The sequence below is a fragment of the Neolamprologus brichardi genome, chromosome 15 (assembly GCF_056152115.1).
Source record: "Neolamprologus brichardi isolate AB-2024 chromosome 15, ASM5615211v1, whole genome shotgun sequence".
NCBI lineage: Eukaryota > Metazoa > Chordata > Actinopteri > Cichliformes > Cichlidae > Neolamprologus > Neolamprologus brichardi.
In genome coordinates, this window is record NC_142118.1 from 12,525,547 (window position 1) to 12,542,081 (window position 16,535).

Here is a 16,535-nt window from a genome sequence, read left to right on the forward strand (position 1 = left end):
TTTAAGTACTTAATTATCAAGCATCTCTAAAAAAAGATATAGATATATATATATATATATATATATATATAGATATATATATATATATATATATATATATATATCTATATATAGATATATATATAGAGATATATATATATATATATATATCTAGATATAGATATATATATATATCTATATATAGATATATATATAGAGATATATATATATATATATATCTATATATAGATATATATATAGAGATATATATATAGAGATATCTATATATATATATATCTATATATAGATATCTATATATATATATATCTATATATATCTATATATAGATATATATATATATCTATATATATAGATATATATCTATATATATATATATATATCTATATATATATATATATATATATATATATATATATATATATAGAGTTCTGTGTATATTTCTTTAAATTTCGTTTGTGAAATAGGAAATGAGTGCAATTTTATTGTATATAAAGCAAGAACAGAGTTTCAATTCTATTAAAAGTTCATATTTGGTGTGTTCACCTTTAGTCTTTAAAGTGGTCTGAACTCTCTTCGCCATGTTTTCTTGTCATTTCTTTTTTCTTCTCCAGACTTTTTGAAGGAAAAGCTCTTCTTTGGATGCTGGTTGCCTTTTGTTCTGTTAGTGTCAATAATGTTGAGGTCTGTGCTCTGTGGAGGCCAATGCATGACTGAGTGATTCATTGTGTGTTTTCCTATCCAGCTATGCGTTTCCTTTATTGGTAGTGTGTTTGGGATCATTGTCATCCTGAAAAATGAAGCCATTGCCAATCAGATGCTTTCCAGGTGGTAGTGCATGGTGGATCAAAATCTGTTGGTACTTTTCTGCATTTATAATTCCATCAGTCTTGATAAGATCTCCAACACCACTGGCTGAATTGAAGCTCCAACCATGATAGAGCCTCCACTGTGTTTTACAGATGACTGTAGACACTTACTGTTGTACAAGTTTGATTCTTGTGTAATTTGGATTACCTCAGTCTTTTCTCCCCATGAAAAGCCACCCTTCCACTTAGATCATTTCTGGTGAAATTTCCGTCAACAGCAAGTGGCTTTGTTTGTTTTTTTTGCCCCTACTCACATGAATTTCAGGTAGTAGTCATCTTGTCCAGTTTTCATTGAACCGAAAGATTTGGCTCTTTGTAAATTAGTTTGGACAGTCCTGTATACACAGTAGGAGCCTAAGCACAAATGTTAAGGGAACACTGCCCTCTTCTGGCAACATTGTAAATAGTAGCACTATGACCAGATGTAGGCATAAAACCTAAAGTTTTTCAGCTTGACAGAATCGTGAGGTTTATATGACCTTTGTTAAGAAATCAAGGTACTTAATGCCTCCCCATTCATGTGCTTATTATACATTTACTGCCTGGATTTAAATCTTGATTGGACTGAACTCATCTTGGGTGAAACTCTAAAGTGCTAGACAGGAGAGGAAAATAATAACAACAACCCAATGTTGACATCCATCTTTTAACACCAATTGAGCTAAAACGCATTTGAAAACATGAGCTTCAGTGACCAGTATTCAACACTGCCCTATAATGGGGCCATGAGGATTTAAACTAAATAAAGTTTAGAACTGCATTTATAACTCCAGCTTCTTTTATAGCTTAGAGGGAAAAAAGATGAAATTTTAGAATCTTACAAGTAATGAAAAAAAAAGGAAAGAAAGAAGAATCAAGCTTTTACAACTGTTTTGTTACAATTTCTGCTTTTTATTATCATACAGCAAATACAAGGACTGCAATAACATTGTCTGATTTTAGTGTGGCTTAACCTGACTGAGACAGCTATAAGAATATGCACTCATGTTATCTTACACCTAGTATGCCACTCATAAGATGTGAGAATGGCAAAAGCCAGCTTTGATGTTAAAGTTGTCCATTATTGTGCGCTTTCAAAATTACTGGCGGTTGAGAACAGACCAGAGATAAACAGTACTTGCCCGCTAGCTTCAGAATTTCCACGTCCAATATATGTACCAAAAAAATATATATATTTTAAAGACAGTTTAAATGCCAGTTACCTTCTGAAGATTTGAAATGTCATAAGTCTGATTTTTAAAATTCTGATTCAATGCAGGCAACTACCGTTTGATCCAAGTCTTAGTGGTTGCTGTGCATCAGCTTCTACTTTTTCGCCATCTGAAGACGCTCACTCACGTTCTCCCAGTTGACTACATTCCAGATAGCTTTCACATAGTCAGGTCGCACATTCTTGTATTGAAGGTAGTAAGCATGCTCCCATACATCAATACCAAGGAGGGGAATGAGACCTAAGCGCCAAAAAAATAAGGAAAAAAATTAATATAAACAGGCCATGTTGCAGTTAGAAGGTCAAGTCGCATTTATTCAATTTAGTTTTATTTATATAGCACCAAATCACAAAAAGTCCAACTGACCTGTTGTCCCCTGCAAAGGATCCTGGTTAGCACAAGCAGCAATGCGAAGTCTTCCACTGTCCTTGTCAAAGCCAAGCCACCCCCAGCCTGAGCCCTGCACAGCCACCGTAGCAGCAGACATCTTCTCTTTCATCTTCTGAAAGGAGCCAAAGTCCCGTTTGATTGCCTCCATTAGTTCTCCTACAAAGTTGTCAAACAGATGTGTATGCTTCAGTGAAATGGCACAACACATAAATGTCTTGGTCAAATTTCATGACAATTTCCATATTAACAAAACTGAGCTTTAAGCCAATTAGGAAATGGTGCAATTTTCAGTCATTATGTAACAATAAAAAACAAAACAAAAAAACCAAAACTCTGCAACTATATTAATCAACTTTTTAGCACGTCATAAAATGAAATTGCACATTCAATAAGAGTCAGCATGTCTCAGAGAAGTGATCTGATTAAAGACAGACAAGATGATATGTTAACTGGCTATGAATAGTTTTAGTCTGGTCATATGCAGTTTCATACCACTAGGGGGAAGGAAACTATAATCCTTGACAGACAAGCAAGTTACAAAGTTGTTCAGGCAACTCTGCTAGTTAACAGTTACATAAATACTCATGTATCTAACAGAGACATTTTGTGGTCTCCTGTTGGTTTTAAGTTCAATATCTACTCCCGAGTAGAAAAACAAACAAAAAACAAAACCCTGTTTCAATTTCTGTCTTACCTTGTGGTTCGCTTCCACCATTTGGAGAGAGATTTGTCCAGAAGATGGTGTGGTTAATGTGGCCGCCTCCATTAAACTTGAGAGCAGGCTGGAGAGCAACCTGTGTTGTCACATCTCCTAAAAATGTAAGTCAAATATACACAACATACAGCTTCTGTCAAACTCTTACACATTTATGTTTTGGGGAAAAATCTTTAAGGAAAAAACTGTAACGTACATATCAGAATCTTAATTACAACTTCATATAGACAACTACTTTTAAAGTCTTCATTTTCAATTCTAGTTCAAGCGAAGTGAAATATCATGAGACTCTGCCCATACCCTTTGCAAGTGCCTCCTGATACTTCTCTTCTGTAACATTTAGGTTGTTGACATATGTAGCATGGTGCTTGCTGTGGTGCAGCTGCATGATCTCTGCACTGACGTAGGGCTCCAGGGCACCATAGTCGTATGTCAGGTCAGGGAGAGTATGCTTCTGCCTCGATGCAGCTACCTTGCTAATAGTGTGGCTGAGGCTGAAAACACACCTGAAAACAAATAATGAATCAATACAGCATGAAATAAGGCATGACATCATGAAAATGTCATGACATCAGCAAGAAAACTGTTATTCAGTTATTTAGGGATACATTCCAACAGAAATTGAGATATACCAAACAGAACTACTTTTAAACTTTAGTTTCCTAATCAACGAGTAATTTGCTAAGGAGCAATTGACAAGGCTGTGCAACTAAGCCGTACCAAATTACTTCCCTGCAGGGTATCAGAGGTAGGATTTTCAGTTAGTTTTAGCTTACTTAAGCAACTGACCTAAATGACTGTTGTTGATACTAGATTTATGCAGCTCTTGAAGCACAGCCATCTACATATTAGTTCACTGAACATATGATACTGGCTCAATATTAAGACATTCGGTTCGTAAATTCATGCACGAACAGCATGATTACGCGTTAAATAAACAAAAACCTCTATTTAGTGCGCCATAAGCTAACTTGGCTGAGCTGCCAGTTAGCATTTCGGTTAGCTAACTGCTAGCTCTCAATAAGCAACTGTCACGTTCAAGAACAACTGCTGCTAGCAGAAGTCAAGAACCCCCATTCCGTATACACTTTGAGCGCAGTACGCGCACCAAATGCTCAACAACGTGACAACAATCTTACCTACGTATTTGTCCAGCTCTGCAAAGCATGTTCCTAATGCTGTTCAATAGACAGAATGAAGGAATACACACGCTGATTACAACTGCCCTTGAAATGTGCAATTTCAAGTTGACAGAGGAGGCGACCGTACCATTACATCTATGCTGTGGGGGTGTCCGGGAATTAGATAAACACAGAGTCAACGGCTACATGTGACAACGATACACATTATTAGAGACACTTGGCAGATGAGAGAGACTGTATTAAAAACGCATCCGGATACTCTGGAATACTAATAAAAAAAGCTCCCTACCTTCTGTATTATTTTGCAACTCCTCCCTCTAGTAAGTTTTCCGTGGCTTTAAAAAAAGTGCATATATCACTGTTATGAAAAAATATATTTTTTATTCTAATCCGTTTAATTTATTGTAAATCTGTTCACTCTGTTTATTTATTGCAAAACAAAGCATATATTTAAAGGAGTAGTTCTTAATACTGTCTACAAGCATAATTAAAACAATAAAAAACTAACAGCAGAGAGTCACGTGAACGTTCCCCCCACAACAGTGGAGGCAATGGCGGAGATCGTCTATATTAAGACAAATGGCGCACTAAGAAGCAAACAACGCTTGCTTAAAAGGGAAAACCCTCAGGTTTGAATTCGGAACACGTAATCACTTGTGGTGGACACTAAACTGAGAACAATTCTAGCATGCACCAGAAGTGTCAACTTCATGGAACAACAGGAATTTCTGCAACTGAAATAAAAAAAAAAAAAGGCTTATTATCTCACAATTTTGAGTTATTTTTGATTAAGTCTACATTTCAAGATCCTAAAAAGAACCACTTCTTTCTTCAGTAGCCGAAACAAGTTTTCGTACACCACACAGTTGATGATGCACCAAAGACTAATGTCAATGTACACTAAGGCTTTCTCTACTGTAGATTTATTTAATGAATTAATTCAAATAATTAGGTTTATGAAGACATAATAATTAAAAATATTTCTTCAAACGACTCCTACCAATAGTACAAAAGTGAGAGCTTTGTGCTGTGTATATATTTAAATACATGTGTTAACATAAATATATTAGTTAATGAATTAAAAACATGCATTCATAAAAACTAAGGCTAAAAATAATACAATAAAAATAGTAATGCGGGCATGAATTCATCAAAATCATATAAAAAATATTTACTGTTTACTGTTATTTGAGGGGTACATTTTATGATCTTAAAATCGCTGTGGAGTGAGAGATCTCGCTCTTTCCCTCTATCTGTGCTAGAACTCTGCAGTAAGGCAAGTGCGGCGCAGCGCCCAGCTACAGCCATTCTGTTTAGTCGACCGCGAGGAAGATGCTGTTGACCACGCCGAAGCGAGACGACTACAAATAACTTCCCCATAAATTTTAACCAAGTCGCAGGTTCTCGTTTCATAAAGAACCCCCGACGCCAAGAGGATCCAGAAACATCGAAAGAAACCGATCTGGTAAGTGATTTTTTTGATGGCTGAAGGCCCGATATCTGCAACCCAGAACCCGCTAGTTTCAGGAAAAGGAGTGCTAGGGAGGGAGTCATTTCCTTCACCGCCATTTTGTGATAACAAGGAGCGGAAAACAGAGCCAAGACTTGTATGCTGCCAGGCTGGACATAGGGAAATAGTGAAGCTCTGTACTGCTGTTTCGTTACGTGTAGTTAGTTTGCTAACGGAAACAGCTAAACCTTATTAGCAGCCCGGTGTTAACCTTGGTTAGCATATTTTCCATTTCTCGCGGTCCGTTGCTGCTGCTGCTGCTGCTTGTCACACGAGCTAACACAAGGCTCGGTTGCTCTTATAAACTGCTAATATTAACTTTGATTTAGTTTTGCGGGATAGTTAATGTGTTCCTCACACGCCATCAGGGTCATCTATTAGCTGAAAGGCACAGCTTTTGTACCGAGTTAGCAGAGTTGCTGTACATTGTACTGCGTGTTGATAGCCATCGCGTTAAACATGATGCAGTCCTTCAAGCACACGAGCCCAAGCTGTAATTACTGCTGATCTCCTGTCGCGTTTTTACTTACAGCGTTCACAATGACCAACGAGGAGCCTCTACCCAAGAAAGTGAGTTTCTTTTCTTATTCTGATGTACCCCTTGTAATTTGTTATGTGTCACGACCCTGCCCACCACCCTCCAAATATTCTAATGGGTTTCTTTATGTAACCAGTGCTTGGGTTTTCGTTCACACAGGTTCGCCTTAGTGAATCGGACATGAAGACTCTGACCAGAGAAGAGTTGTGTGCAAGGTAGGTAACAGCTCTGCTATTGGTGATTAATAATGTGGTAGGGGGAATTTGGTGTTTTTGTTTTGGATGAGCAGCTAAAACATGCTCTGCCCATCACAGGTGGAAACAGCATGAAGCCTATGTCCAGGTCTTGGAGGCAAAATATGCGGAGTTATGTTGTAAGTACACCTGCTATAAGACACGGTTATGATTTAACCTTGTCAGCATCTCAACTATCACCATGTTTTTGCCTGGTGCTGCTGTCTGTGGCAGTCAGTGAAAGGAATTAATCTGATATGTTTTGCATTTCTGCACCACTTTTATCGCCTCAGCCAATGACGTTCCAGGGCTGAAGGAGTCGGAGGAAAAGCTCAAGCAGCAGCAGCAGGAGTCCGCGCGGAGGGAAAACATCTTGGTCATGCGACTTGCCACTAAGGAGCAGGAAATGCAAGAGTGCACAGTATGTATTTATTCCTCTCATTTTGATTATGCTTGACATGACTGAATAGAATTCAGTTTCTATTTGTCCCACAGTTTGAGTTCTTATTTCTTATAGGAATATTGAGCCCTTCTAACATAACGTTTAAGTGATCTTTTTTCATTAAGATTTCACGGATAAGAACATCGGTAACTTTGTGAATAAGTAATGGTGTTACAGTTTGCTATTAAACAAGTCAAAACTGAGTAATTATTATCCTATATTCTAAATTTGATAATACAAGTTTTCAAAGTGCAAAATAATCTAACTTTTTTACTAAATTTAAACGAATTGAATAATTTGCAACACTCCAGCAAGAGCGTTCCTTAGTAAACTGTCATGATCATGGAAAAGAGGCTAAAAGTAAATTATTTCAAGCCAAGGCATCCTTTGCTCTTGCCAGATTGACAGCTCAGTGATCAAACAGCTGCTTTATGATAGCACATGCCATTCTTAAAGTGCAGCTGAGGTGAGCTCAACGCACAGGCTTTAAACTTGGAAACCCTGCAGTCACATTGAAATGGAAAGCATGGGTACGCAGTTTTCAACAGAAATGCCAGAATCTTAAGCTAAATGTGTTTGAGACGCACACAAAAAAAAAAAACCCAACAAAAAATGGTTGATGTCTTCATAACTTTGGCAGGTGAGTTTTTCTTTGTTTTGGACCAGTCTGATCTTCCTGGGCCTGGAAAGGCAGCTGTCAAGTGATTGGAAGTAATTGTTCACTTAGAGATTTTGTCTTGAAAATTTTGTAGATGAAATGCAACATGCTTAAATTCTTTGAGTGCACATCAAAAGTTGCCATCAAAAGTATACATTTTGTTTATTTTTTAAGAGGAAAAACACGGCTACTGGAGATCGGAGCCAAACCCAAGAATTTTCTCTTGAACCATGATAAAACACTTGTTTATCTGTTCCTGTCACTCACATGTGTTTGTTGTATCCTGCAGACGCAGATCCAGTACCTCAAGCAAGTCCAGCAGCCGAGCGTGGCCCAACTGCGGTCGTCCATGGTGGACCCATCCATCAACTTGTTTTTCCTCAAAATGAAGGCTGAACTGGAACAGACTAAAGACAAACTGGAGCAGGCCCAAAATGAACTGAGTGCCTGGAAATTTACACCTGATAGGTAAAGACAATCAAAATAATCCCCCTCAAAAAAACAAAACAAAACAGAAAAGTCAAGACTTCCTCACGCCCCCCACCCTCACTCTCACTGCAGACATGCAGGAACAATGGTGGGGGGGAAGGCTGACAAAGTGCTGTACTCACCACGAGATTCAGACTTTACAGAAAGCCAGTCACTCCCAAAAAAACCCAAACAAACCCCAAACTGTTTTTGTACTCTTGCACTGTGCCAGCTACATATCACATAACCTAAAGAGAAAAGACAGTATGGTCAGGTGACACTTGTGTTTCAGCTCTCTCCCCTCGAGTTCCCCTCACCGTCCAAGGGCCTGAAGGAGTCCGGACTGTTCCTGAAGAGGTGGTCACTCGCTTCCTGACGTGGATATGGCCTCCCTGCCCCCGCCGCTCAAACCAGACAGTTCGCTTATTAAATAGGGGGGTTATGGTGGAGGTAATATGGAGGTTGAGTCAGGCAGGGAGGATCCCTAGCCTAAAACGGCAATTGAACATTTTAAAGACGATTCCCATACTTGGGTTAAAAAGACATTAACAGTGGAATAGACCACACAAAGACCTGCTGAGAAATGCAGAGACTGTTTGGACAGTCTAGATACATTCCAGTAATATGAGGAAAGTTTCTAGGATTTAAAAGTAAGACTTTGGGGGAAGAGCCACTAGAAATGACATTAAGACTGTGAGCGGAGCCAGATCCTCGGTCCACCAAGGACTATGGTTCAGGCATGAGGGTCCATTCGCCTGTGTCTTTGAGCATGGGCCTGCACACGGTAGAGTGTATTTACTTGTTTTATTTTGTGACTTGTTTATTTTTATTGGCATTTAATTTTATTTTGTTTCTCTGAAACAAGCACTTACTGCAGTGTGTGTGAGCTAAGAAGCATGATTGGCCTTCCCTGAATACTTGTGTAAAAATATTCACATGGGATTTAATGCCGAATTAAGCTTTGCTTAATTTCTCCTACCAAAACACACTGCTGTAGGTGCACGGAGTCCTGTTTTCAATTTGTGACTAAAGATGTCTTCAAGAAGTCCTGTTATGAGTTTATGAGATTGTATTGATTGTATTTCTGTGTATTTTTGTGATTGACCAAACAATCTTTCCCTCAGCCATTTACACAAATAGATGATTATATTTTCCTTTCTCACCTGTGTAGCACAGCTCTTAGCACTGTTCACGCTGTGAATCCCTCATGGGGTCTGTTTTACATTTTGTCTTTAAAAAAAAAAAAACAACAACAACAATTTTTACTCTGCTCTCACACTAAAGTGGGGATGAGATCTGAGCATCTTAAAACACATTTCCTCCTGCAGAGGCAGTAATGGTTATGAGTAAGAATGGAGGAGGGTTCCAGTAAATGATATTGATGTAAATACATAATCATATATTATAATTATAAATAACATTTGTTCTTGATCAGGGTTCTGAGGTACTTTGAAGCTACCATCATCACTTTGCTTACTTTAATATTATGTTACTATTTTAGTGTCTTCTGACTATATAACGTCTTTATTTATAGACCAAATGCATGGTGGGAAAAATGGTTTAAAGCATTACATGAAGTCAGTTATCTTTGGCTTCTTGATTAAGACCTTTTTAAAAGAACAACCACAATACCTACTAATGTAAAATGGTGTGCTGGACTGTTGCCCTGTTTCTTGACCTTTTGTAATGTTGAGAAAGCAGCACCTGAAGCTATTTGAGTTTACTGTTGAAGCACTTACTTTCTGTGTATTTCAAGTGGTTACAGAAAACCTGTGCCTGGTTTTGCAGTGCACATTTGCTTTTTGCTACTCATAGCTAAAGGTTGGTATTTAAAATGTCCTGGGTCACCTTAATATCACACTGCTATGTTACATTTTTTTCATTGTGCTTGTTCCTCACACCCAGTGATGTAGCAAGATTATTTAAAATGGAAAGTTTGCTAGTGACCGAATCGATACTAAAATGCCCACCTTTCTTCAACATACAGTTAAAGTGTAACACTGTTTTTGAGTTTCAGGAAAGTGGGGACCATTTTCAATACACATCATTCAACTTTTAATTTCATTTACAGAAAAAAGTCTGTTTGTTCCATGGATTTTGACATGTGTTTGTACAGGACAGATTTGTGTCAGTGGGTTCCTGATGTTGTTTTGAAGTCTGAAAGATTTAATGACATTTGTGTTATGGTTAGATCAGTTTAAGGACAACCAGGTTGAAGAGTTTCTTTTGACCCTTGGCAAATCGCAAAGTGGGTCAGATCAATGGGACCTCTTTGCCTGTTGTTTGTCTCCTGGTTCACCGTGTGATGTGAGACTTGTTTCCCTTACAGCCAAACAGGGAAGAAACTGATGGCCAAGTGTCGAATGCTGATTCAGGAAAACCAGGAGCTGGGTCGGCAGCTGTCCCAGGGACGCATTGCCCAATTGGAGGCTGAGTTGGCCCTCCAGAAGAAGTACAGTGAGGAGCTTAAGAGCAGCCAAGACGGTGAGAACATTGCATCTATACCCTACAGCCTGGCCAACTGTGATCGTATCTCATATTTGCGCCATTAATCCTGTGACATTTGTGTCCATTTCTGACTTTGTTCTTTGTCTGTTCCTGAATTGTCGATCCCAGAGTTGAATGACTTTATCATCCAGCTAGATGAGGAGGTGGAGGGCATGCAGAGCACCATCCTTGTCCTGCAGCAGCAGCTGAAAGAGACCCGTCAGCAGCTCTCCCAGTCTCAGGGGTCTTCAGCTGGAGCAGGACCCAGTAGGACTTCACCCACTGCCTCCAGCTCATGTGCGGAACAATCCTCTCAGCCCGAGCAGGCCGGCGCACCCTCTGAACCAATGGGCAAAGACTACGGAAGGGTCTTCAATGGTCCAAGCAATGGCAGCTCATCCCAGAGGAGCGAGACCACTACACCCAGCCTGTACCGAGAGGTCAGCAGCACAGAGGAAGACTTTCCCATGTCCCCCATGGTTTCAAGCCCTGGCGAAGCTGAGACCAAACTCTCCAACCACTCAGAGGAAGTGACAGGGAGTCAGACTGCTGCTGGCAGAGTTGGAGGACCTGTGGGTTTCGGTAGCCAGCTGAGTGCGGGGTACGAGAGCGTGGACTCTCCGACAGGCAGCGAGACATCATTGACTCAGCACTCGAATGACACAGACTCCACCACCGACCCCCATGAGGACAAGGCTGCCCTGGTGACCAAGGGCAGCAGGACTGCTGGGTCACGGCACGCTCAGAACGGCCTGGACACCGGCACAAGCGATGGTGCAGTTTTGTAGTGTACTTTGACATGTATTATCTGTTTGTTTGTTTTTCTTTTTTTTCTTTTTTTTTTTTATACCGTATACAGACATAGCAACAAATGCATAGTCTTTAACACAGCACTGCTGTCCAAGATGTTTTGTTTTCACCCTTCTCTCCCTGCCCATCGTGATGCCTCTGTCACATTTGTGTTGCTACACGGGGATATAACAGGAATGGTTTAATGTTAGATTTAAATTGCGTGGATGTTTGATTCTGATGTTTATTTGAGCACGTCTAGGCTGTTCTTGTTTTAGCTCTTGACACTGAAATCAGGCATCTGGTGTAAGTCATTGTCAAAAGTCAGTAAAATCACTGAATTACAGTAGCTTCGCTATATTCAAGGTCATTTTTAGATGTTGACCTGTGTTTTCTTTCTCTTTTTTTTTTTTTTTTTTTTCTCTTTTTTTTTTTTTAGTGCAATTTTAATTTTTCATTGGCAAAAAAGACCCATTCGGTTAAAAAAAAATTCTGTTGAAATGTGAGTAGTTCATATGCGATGTTCATATTATTCTGACTTCAGTCCTTTTCATGTACTGACCAAATACCAATAAAGATTTTTAATACTATGGTGTGAAACCCATTATTAACCAAATTAAATGTGGAAACTCATTATTTCATGTAGCCTTATAATCGGATGAGTCAGAGGAGACATAAACATGTAAAAGGACTTGTGTAATTTATCTTACAACCTGTGACAAAGCAGCATTTTCCCGTGACTTGTGTTATTACCACAAAACAAAGGTTTTTGAGCTTGAAAAAATTTAAGCAGCACTTTATAAAAATGTTTAAGAACCAATAAAACTCTTTGTGTACCTTATGAAAATAAGATTAAAAACTCTGTTATACAATGTAAATTTCAGGCATCAATTGGTTAAAATTGGGTCATGCTAAGAAGTAGAAAAAGCTAAAACATGGGGTGTTAAAGTGCTTATAAATTTAAGTGCAAGTTTAACATGGCAATAATCCAATGGACTGTAAATATAAATAAAATATTAAATAGACTCCACAAAACAAAAGGTATTTTTTAATGAATAAACATTTATCCTCCCAACCATATGGTGGCGCTGTGCCTCCCCGCCCCCTTCTCAGTTACACTTGTAGAAAAACAGTTGAGACGTCCACGCACTGTCAACAGCGCAGAGCGAGCGTGCAGACAGGAACCAGCACTCTGAGCGAGGACTCCAGCTTCAAACACCTGCTTGTCAACATGAGCACCGACAGTGTCGTCATAGTTTCTGCCGCCCGGACGCCGATTGGTAAAGCCTAAACCACAATAAGTAAAAATATTCATTAAGAGGAGCTCGCCCAACGTTGCTGTAATGCGGCTTACTGATGCAGACAGATAGCTGTACTGATTTCTGTTGTTAATACGTTTTTCGTTGCTAGCTTGTTTTGTGTATAGCATACTGCGTATATCCTGTACTATTTATTCTAGCACTAGCAGCTTTTGCTTGACATTTTTTTAATTTCCTTAATTGGATTGTGTCCTTCAGTTCACGCCAAGTCATGCAGACCTGCTATTGGCTCGCTCTTATGTCTAGTGTTTTGCTGTCACTGATTGGTTCACTGGTCCTAGTGCCACGGAGCACGAGACTGCTATCATTGGCTACCTACAAAGCGCACGCTGTGTGGAGCAAGATGGGCGTGATTTCTTACCAGGATGTGATTATTTTTAAATTTGGCATTGAATTCAGTCATTTACCAAATTTTACTATGTGTATTATTTTATTCTCTGTAGATATAAACTAAATAAAAAGTCTTGATTTTGCAACTCTAACTTTGATAGAGTTGAATTGGAATTAATAACTGGTAGTTTTTTCATCTGCATTGTCTTGATCTGGTTTTAAGCGTTTAAATTAAATATGTTTTGACTTTTGGAAAGCTGGATGGACTTTTCAGGGGCTGAAATTGTCAGATTATCAGAAAACATTCTTATATTCTATTTTGAATAGACTTAAATATACCTTACTGGCCTAAAATTGACTAACTGTTACTAGAACGGCTCACCGTGTAAATAAAAACATTTTGGAGTTCTTTACTTCTTCATAAAACGAACTTTCCATTTTTATGAAGGGTCCTTGAACGGTGCTTTGTCTACGGTGCTTCTACATGACCTGTGTTCAGCAGTGATCAAGGACGTTCTGAAGCGGGCTGGGGTGAAACCAGATGAGGTTTCTGAGGTTATCATGGGACATGTCCTAACAGCAGGTAGAAACTGTTGAACAAACTAAGATAAAAGGAAGGCAGATTTGGGAATACCTACTGAACATCAAAGATTTGACATGTTTGGCAATATTTCCAGCCATTCATGAGCCTTCTATAATTACATTTTTGCTTCTCTCTCTTTGAGGTCATGGGCAGAATCCAACACGTAAAGCCAGTGTTGGAGCAGGTATCCCCTACCCTGTCCCGGCCTGGAGCTGCCAGATGGTGTGTGGCTCTGGGCTAAAGGCTGTGTGCCTGGGAGCTCAGTCCATCCTGACTGGAGAGTCCACTGTGGTGGTGGCAGGAGGCATGGAGAGTATGAGCAGGGTAGGTAGTGAATGAGGAAGAAAGATATGAAAATGGAAACCGATCAGATTGTTTAGAGATTTTTAAAGTTTATTGTGAAAGTATGACAGTATGTATACTTGTACAGTATGACAAATTGTTCAATTTGAACTTTTTGATATCTACTTGGCTTGTATATACCGCTTTTTTACTCAAAGCACTTTTCTAAAATGAAGCTGAATGTACTCCCATGTTATAGGTTGATTATTTGTGCTAAAAGCAGTTGAGTAGGTGTACCTAACAAAGTGGCCAGTCAAGCTTACCAAATCACTATTTCACCTGTGAACCTGTGTAAAAAGGTAGAATCTCAGCATAAGAAACAATCTGCTTGTTTTCTTCTTTGTATACTCAGGCTCCTCATACAGTGCATATGAGAGCAGGAGTGAAGATGGGCGATGCCTCCCTGCAGGACTCCATGGTGGCAGACGGCCTGACGGACATCTTCCACTGCTACCACATGGGAATCACGGGTTAGGATGTGGATCTGTTTTCACACAGTAGCCGGTGGTTGTATGCTGCATTGTATCACTCATTACTTCTTGTTCTGATTCTTCTTTTATCAGCTGAGAATGTTGCAAAGCAGTGGAGTGTCAGTCGGGAGGAACAGGACAGGTTTGCTGTCAAGTCTCAGAGCAGAACAGAAGCTGCACAGAAGGCGAGGTACTTTGATCAGGAGATTGTCCCCATCATGGTGCCATCCAGAAAAGGTAGGTTTCCAATCCACAGTTCTATACGATAGTTATGATGATGCATATAGTGCAAACATGTTTCTCTGACCTTCAGGTCCAGTGGAGGTGAAGGTTGATGAGTTTCCTCGGCATGGTAGCAACATGGACAGCATGTCAAAACTCAAACCCTGCTTCGTCAAGGACAGCAGCGGCACTGTCACCGCAGGAAATGCTTCAGGTTCCAGGGTTATTCGTGAACCACCACTTACACTGAGATATCTGCCAGCAGGTTGGAGCAAAATTACACTGATATTTTGAAACCTGCTTTTTATCTCTTCATAGGTATAAATGATGGAGCAGCAGCAACTGTCCTGATGAGCCAATCAGAGGCTGCGCGGCGTGGCATAAAACCAATGGCCAGAATTGTATCCTGGGCTCAAGCTGGTCTCGACCCTTCTATCATGGGAACGGGACCAATACCAGCCATTAGGAAAGCGGTGAGAGTTTTACAGCGATTAAATATGATAATAGGAATTTTATTTATATATCTTTTACTACTTACAACTTTCATTTCCTCCCAGGTTGAGAAAGCGGGCTGGCAGCTGGACCAGGTCGACTTATTTGAGATCAATGAAGCATTTGCTGCACAGTCAGTTGCTGTGGTCAAAGAGCTTGGCCTGAATGAAGAAAAGGTGATTCTTAACAGTATTACTGTTTTTTGTATGTTTTGTATGATTTGTATGTTTTTTGTAAGAAAAGACCATATAAATTGGAAATTGATTTTGACTCAAGCCTGCTGTGCTGTGATTCCTCAACTTAAAAAAAAAAGTTACTGCAGCTCATGGCAAGAAAAGATATATTAATCATCCATGGGATCGGTATGCTGCGCTACAGATACAAACACATAATTATACAAAAAACATTAAAAAGTAAGTTTACTTACTTTTTAAAGTTTTTAATGAAATACTGTAATTGCACCTGCTGTGCAATTACAGTATACCATCTTTCATCTGGTTAGAATCAGCCTTAAAGAGTAAGTGATGTTAATCATCCCTGTCCCTTTCTCTTCAGGTGAATGTGAGCGGTGGTGCCATTTCTCTGGGCCATCCTATTGGCATGTCTGGCTGCAGAGTGCTGGTGACCTTGCTGCATGCTCTCCAGAGGACCGGAGGGCGTAAGGGAATTGCATCTCTCTGCATTGGTGGAGGAATGGGTATCGCCATGTGTGTAGAAAGAGTCTGAGACAAGTACCTCTGTGCTGTTTAATATATTGCACTTGATCATATCTTATTTTTTTTAATGGATACTGAAAATCATTGTTTACACAAAAGAAAGTTTACTTATCTTCTTTACATCACAATACTTGATGCAAAACTGAGTGTGTGCTGTAATTCTCACTGTGATCTTCATTTTAAACTAAACTGTCCTCAGGTTTTAGCTTTTGAATTTTGGGAATTCATGATAGAAGTCTTGTCAGTACAAATATGTAACTCTAGCATATACTGATGGCTAACGTGTAATAGCAGTAGCAGCTTAAATATAACAATGCTGGTAATATATATGACAGAGCCCATATTACATTCAATAGTTGTCAAGCAGACAACTAATACTGTTCCATTTAAAAACCAGCTGCTATCAGTTACTTATACAGGCAAATAAGGTTTAACACTAACTCTGTAAAAGATAGTTTTTAGTACCAAGTATGGACAAGCATGTTACTGTCTCTGAAGAATGTAAATTATTCCTAATCTTACAGGATTTTAAATACGCTTGCTCTAAAAACCTGAACATTCCAGTATCTTGCCATGTGGAATTAAAGGGACCTTCTTAAATTGTGTAGGCAG

General features: G+C 39.2%; 3 protein-coding genes across 3 annotated transcripts; 2 read left to right on the forward strand and 1 right to left on the reverse strand.

Moving 5' to 3' along the window:
• Positions 1 to 1,725: 1,725 nt before the first annotated feature.
• sod2 (superoxide dismutase 2, mitochondrial) lies at positions 1,726 to 4,472 on the reverse strand. Its single transcript, XM_006792498.3, has 5 exons — positions 4,322 to 4,472; positions 3,483 to 3,688; positions 3,162 to 3,278; positions 2,444 to 2,623; positions 1,726 to 2,317 (listed from the first exon to the last, which is right to left on the reverse strand). Exons 1-5 carry the CDS (start codon positions 4,348 to 4,350, stop codon positions 2,172 to 2,174), a joined length of 678 nt encoding a protein of 225 aa, XP_006792561.1. The 5' UTR covers positions 4,351 to 4,472; the 3' UTR covers positions 1,726 to 2,171.
• On the forward strand, positions 3,864 to 11,855 carry wtap (WT1 associated protein). The gene is made up of 9 exons (XM_006792496.3): positions 3,864 to 3,930; positions 5,587 to 5,789; positions 6,367 to 6,404; positions 6,532 to 6,587; positions 6,687 to 6,745; positions 6,899 to 7,026; positions 7,995 to 8,173; positions 10,503 to 10,657; positions 10,790 to 11,855. Exons 3-9 carry the CDS (start codon positions 6,375 to 6,377, stop codon positions 11,446 to 11,448), a joined length of 1,266 nt encoding a protein of 421 aa, XP_006792559.1. The 5' UTR covers positions 3,864 to 3,930; positions 5,587 to 5,789; positions 6,367 to 6,374; the 3' UTR covers positions 11,449 to 11,855.
• Positions 11,856 to 12,578: 723 nt separating this feature from the next.
• On the forward strand, positions 12,579 to 16,016 carry acat2 (acetyl-CoA acetyltransferase 2). Its single transcript, XM_006792499.3, has 9 exons — positions 12,579 to 12,729; positions 13,547 to 13,681; positions 13,824 to 14,005; positions 14,376 to 14,493; positions 14,587 to 14,730; positions 14,807 to 14,929; positions 15,034 to 15,188; positions 15,273 to 15,383; positions 15,763 to 16,016. Exons 1-9 carry the CDS (start codon positions 12,681 to 12,683, stop codon positions 15,931 to 15,933), a joined length of 1,188 nt encoding a protein of 395 aa, XP_006792562.2. The 5' UTR covers positions 12,579 to 12,680; the 3' UTR covers positions 15,934 to 16,016.
• Positions 16,017 to 16,535: the final 519 nt, after the last annotated feature.

Coding starts and splice junctions, on each gene's coding strand:
- sod2 (XM_006792498.3), bottom strand. CDS start 4,350: ATGCTTTGCAGAGCTGGACAAATACGTAG. Junction 3,689..4,321: donor AGAGCTGGACAAATACGTAG/GTAAGATTGTTG, acceptor ATTTGTTTTCAG/GTGTGTTTTCAGCCTCAGCC. Junction 2,318..2,443: donor TCCTTTGCAGGGGACAACAG/GTCAGTTGGACT, acceptor TTTGGCGCTTAG/GTCTCATTCCCCTCCTTGGT.
- wtap (XM_006792496.3), top strand. CDS start 6,375: ATGACCAACGAGGAGCCTCTACCCAAGAAA. Junction 6,405..6,531: donor AGGAGCCTCTACCCAAGAAA/GTGAGTTTCTTT, acceptor TCGTTCACACAG/GTTCGCCTTAGTGAATCGGA. Junction 7,027..7,994: donor AGGAAATGCAAGAGTGCACA/GTATGTATTTAT, acceptor TGTATCCTGCAG/ACGCAGATCCAGTACCTCAA.
- acat2 (XM_006792499.3), top strand. CDS start 12,681: ATGAGCACCGACAGTGTCGTCATAGTTTCTGCCGCCCGGACGCCGATT. Junction 12,730..13,546: donor TGCCGCCCGGACGCCGATTG/GTAAAGCCTAAA, acceptor ATTTTTATGAAG/GGTCCTTGAACGGTGCTTTG. Junction 15,189..15,272: donor TACCAGCCATTAGGAAAGCG/GTGAGAGTTTTA, acceptor ATTTCCTCCCAG/GTTGAGAAAGCGGGCTGGCA.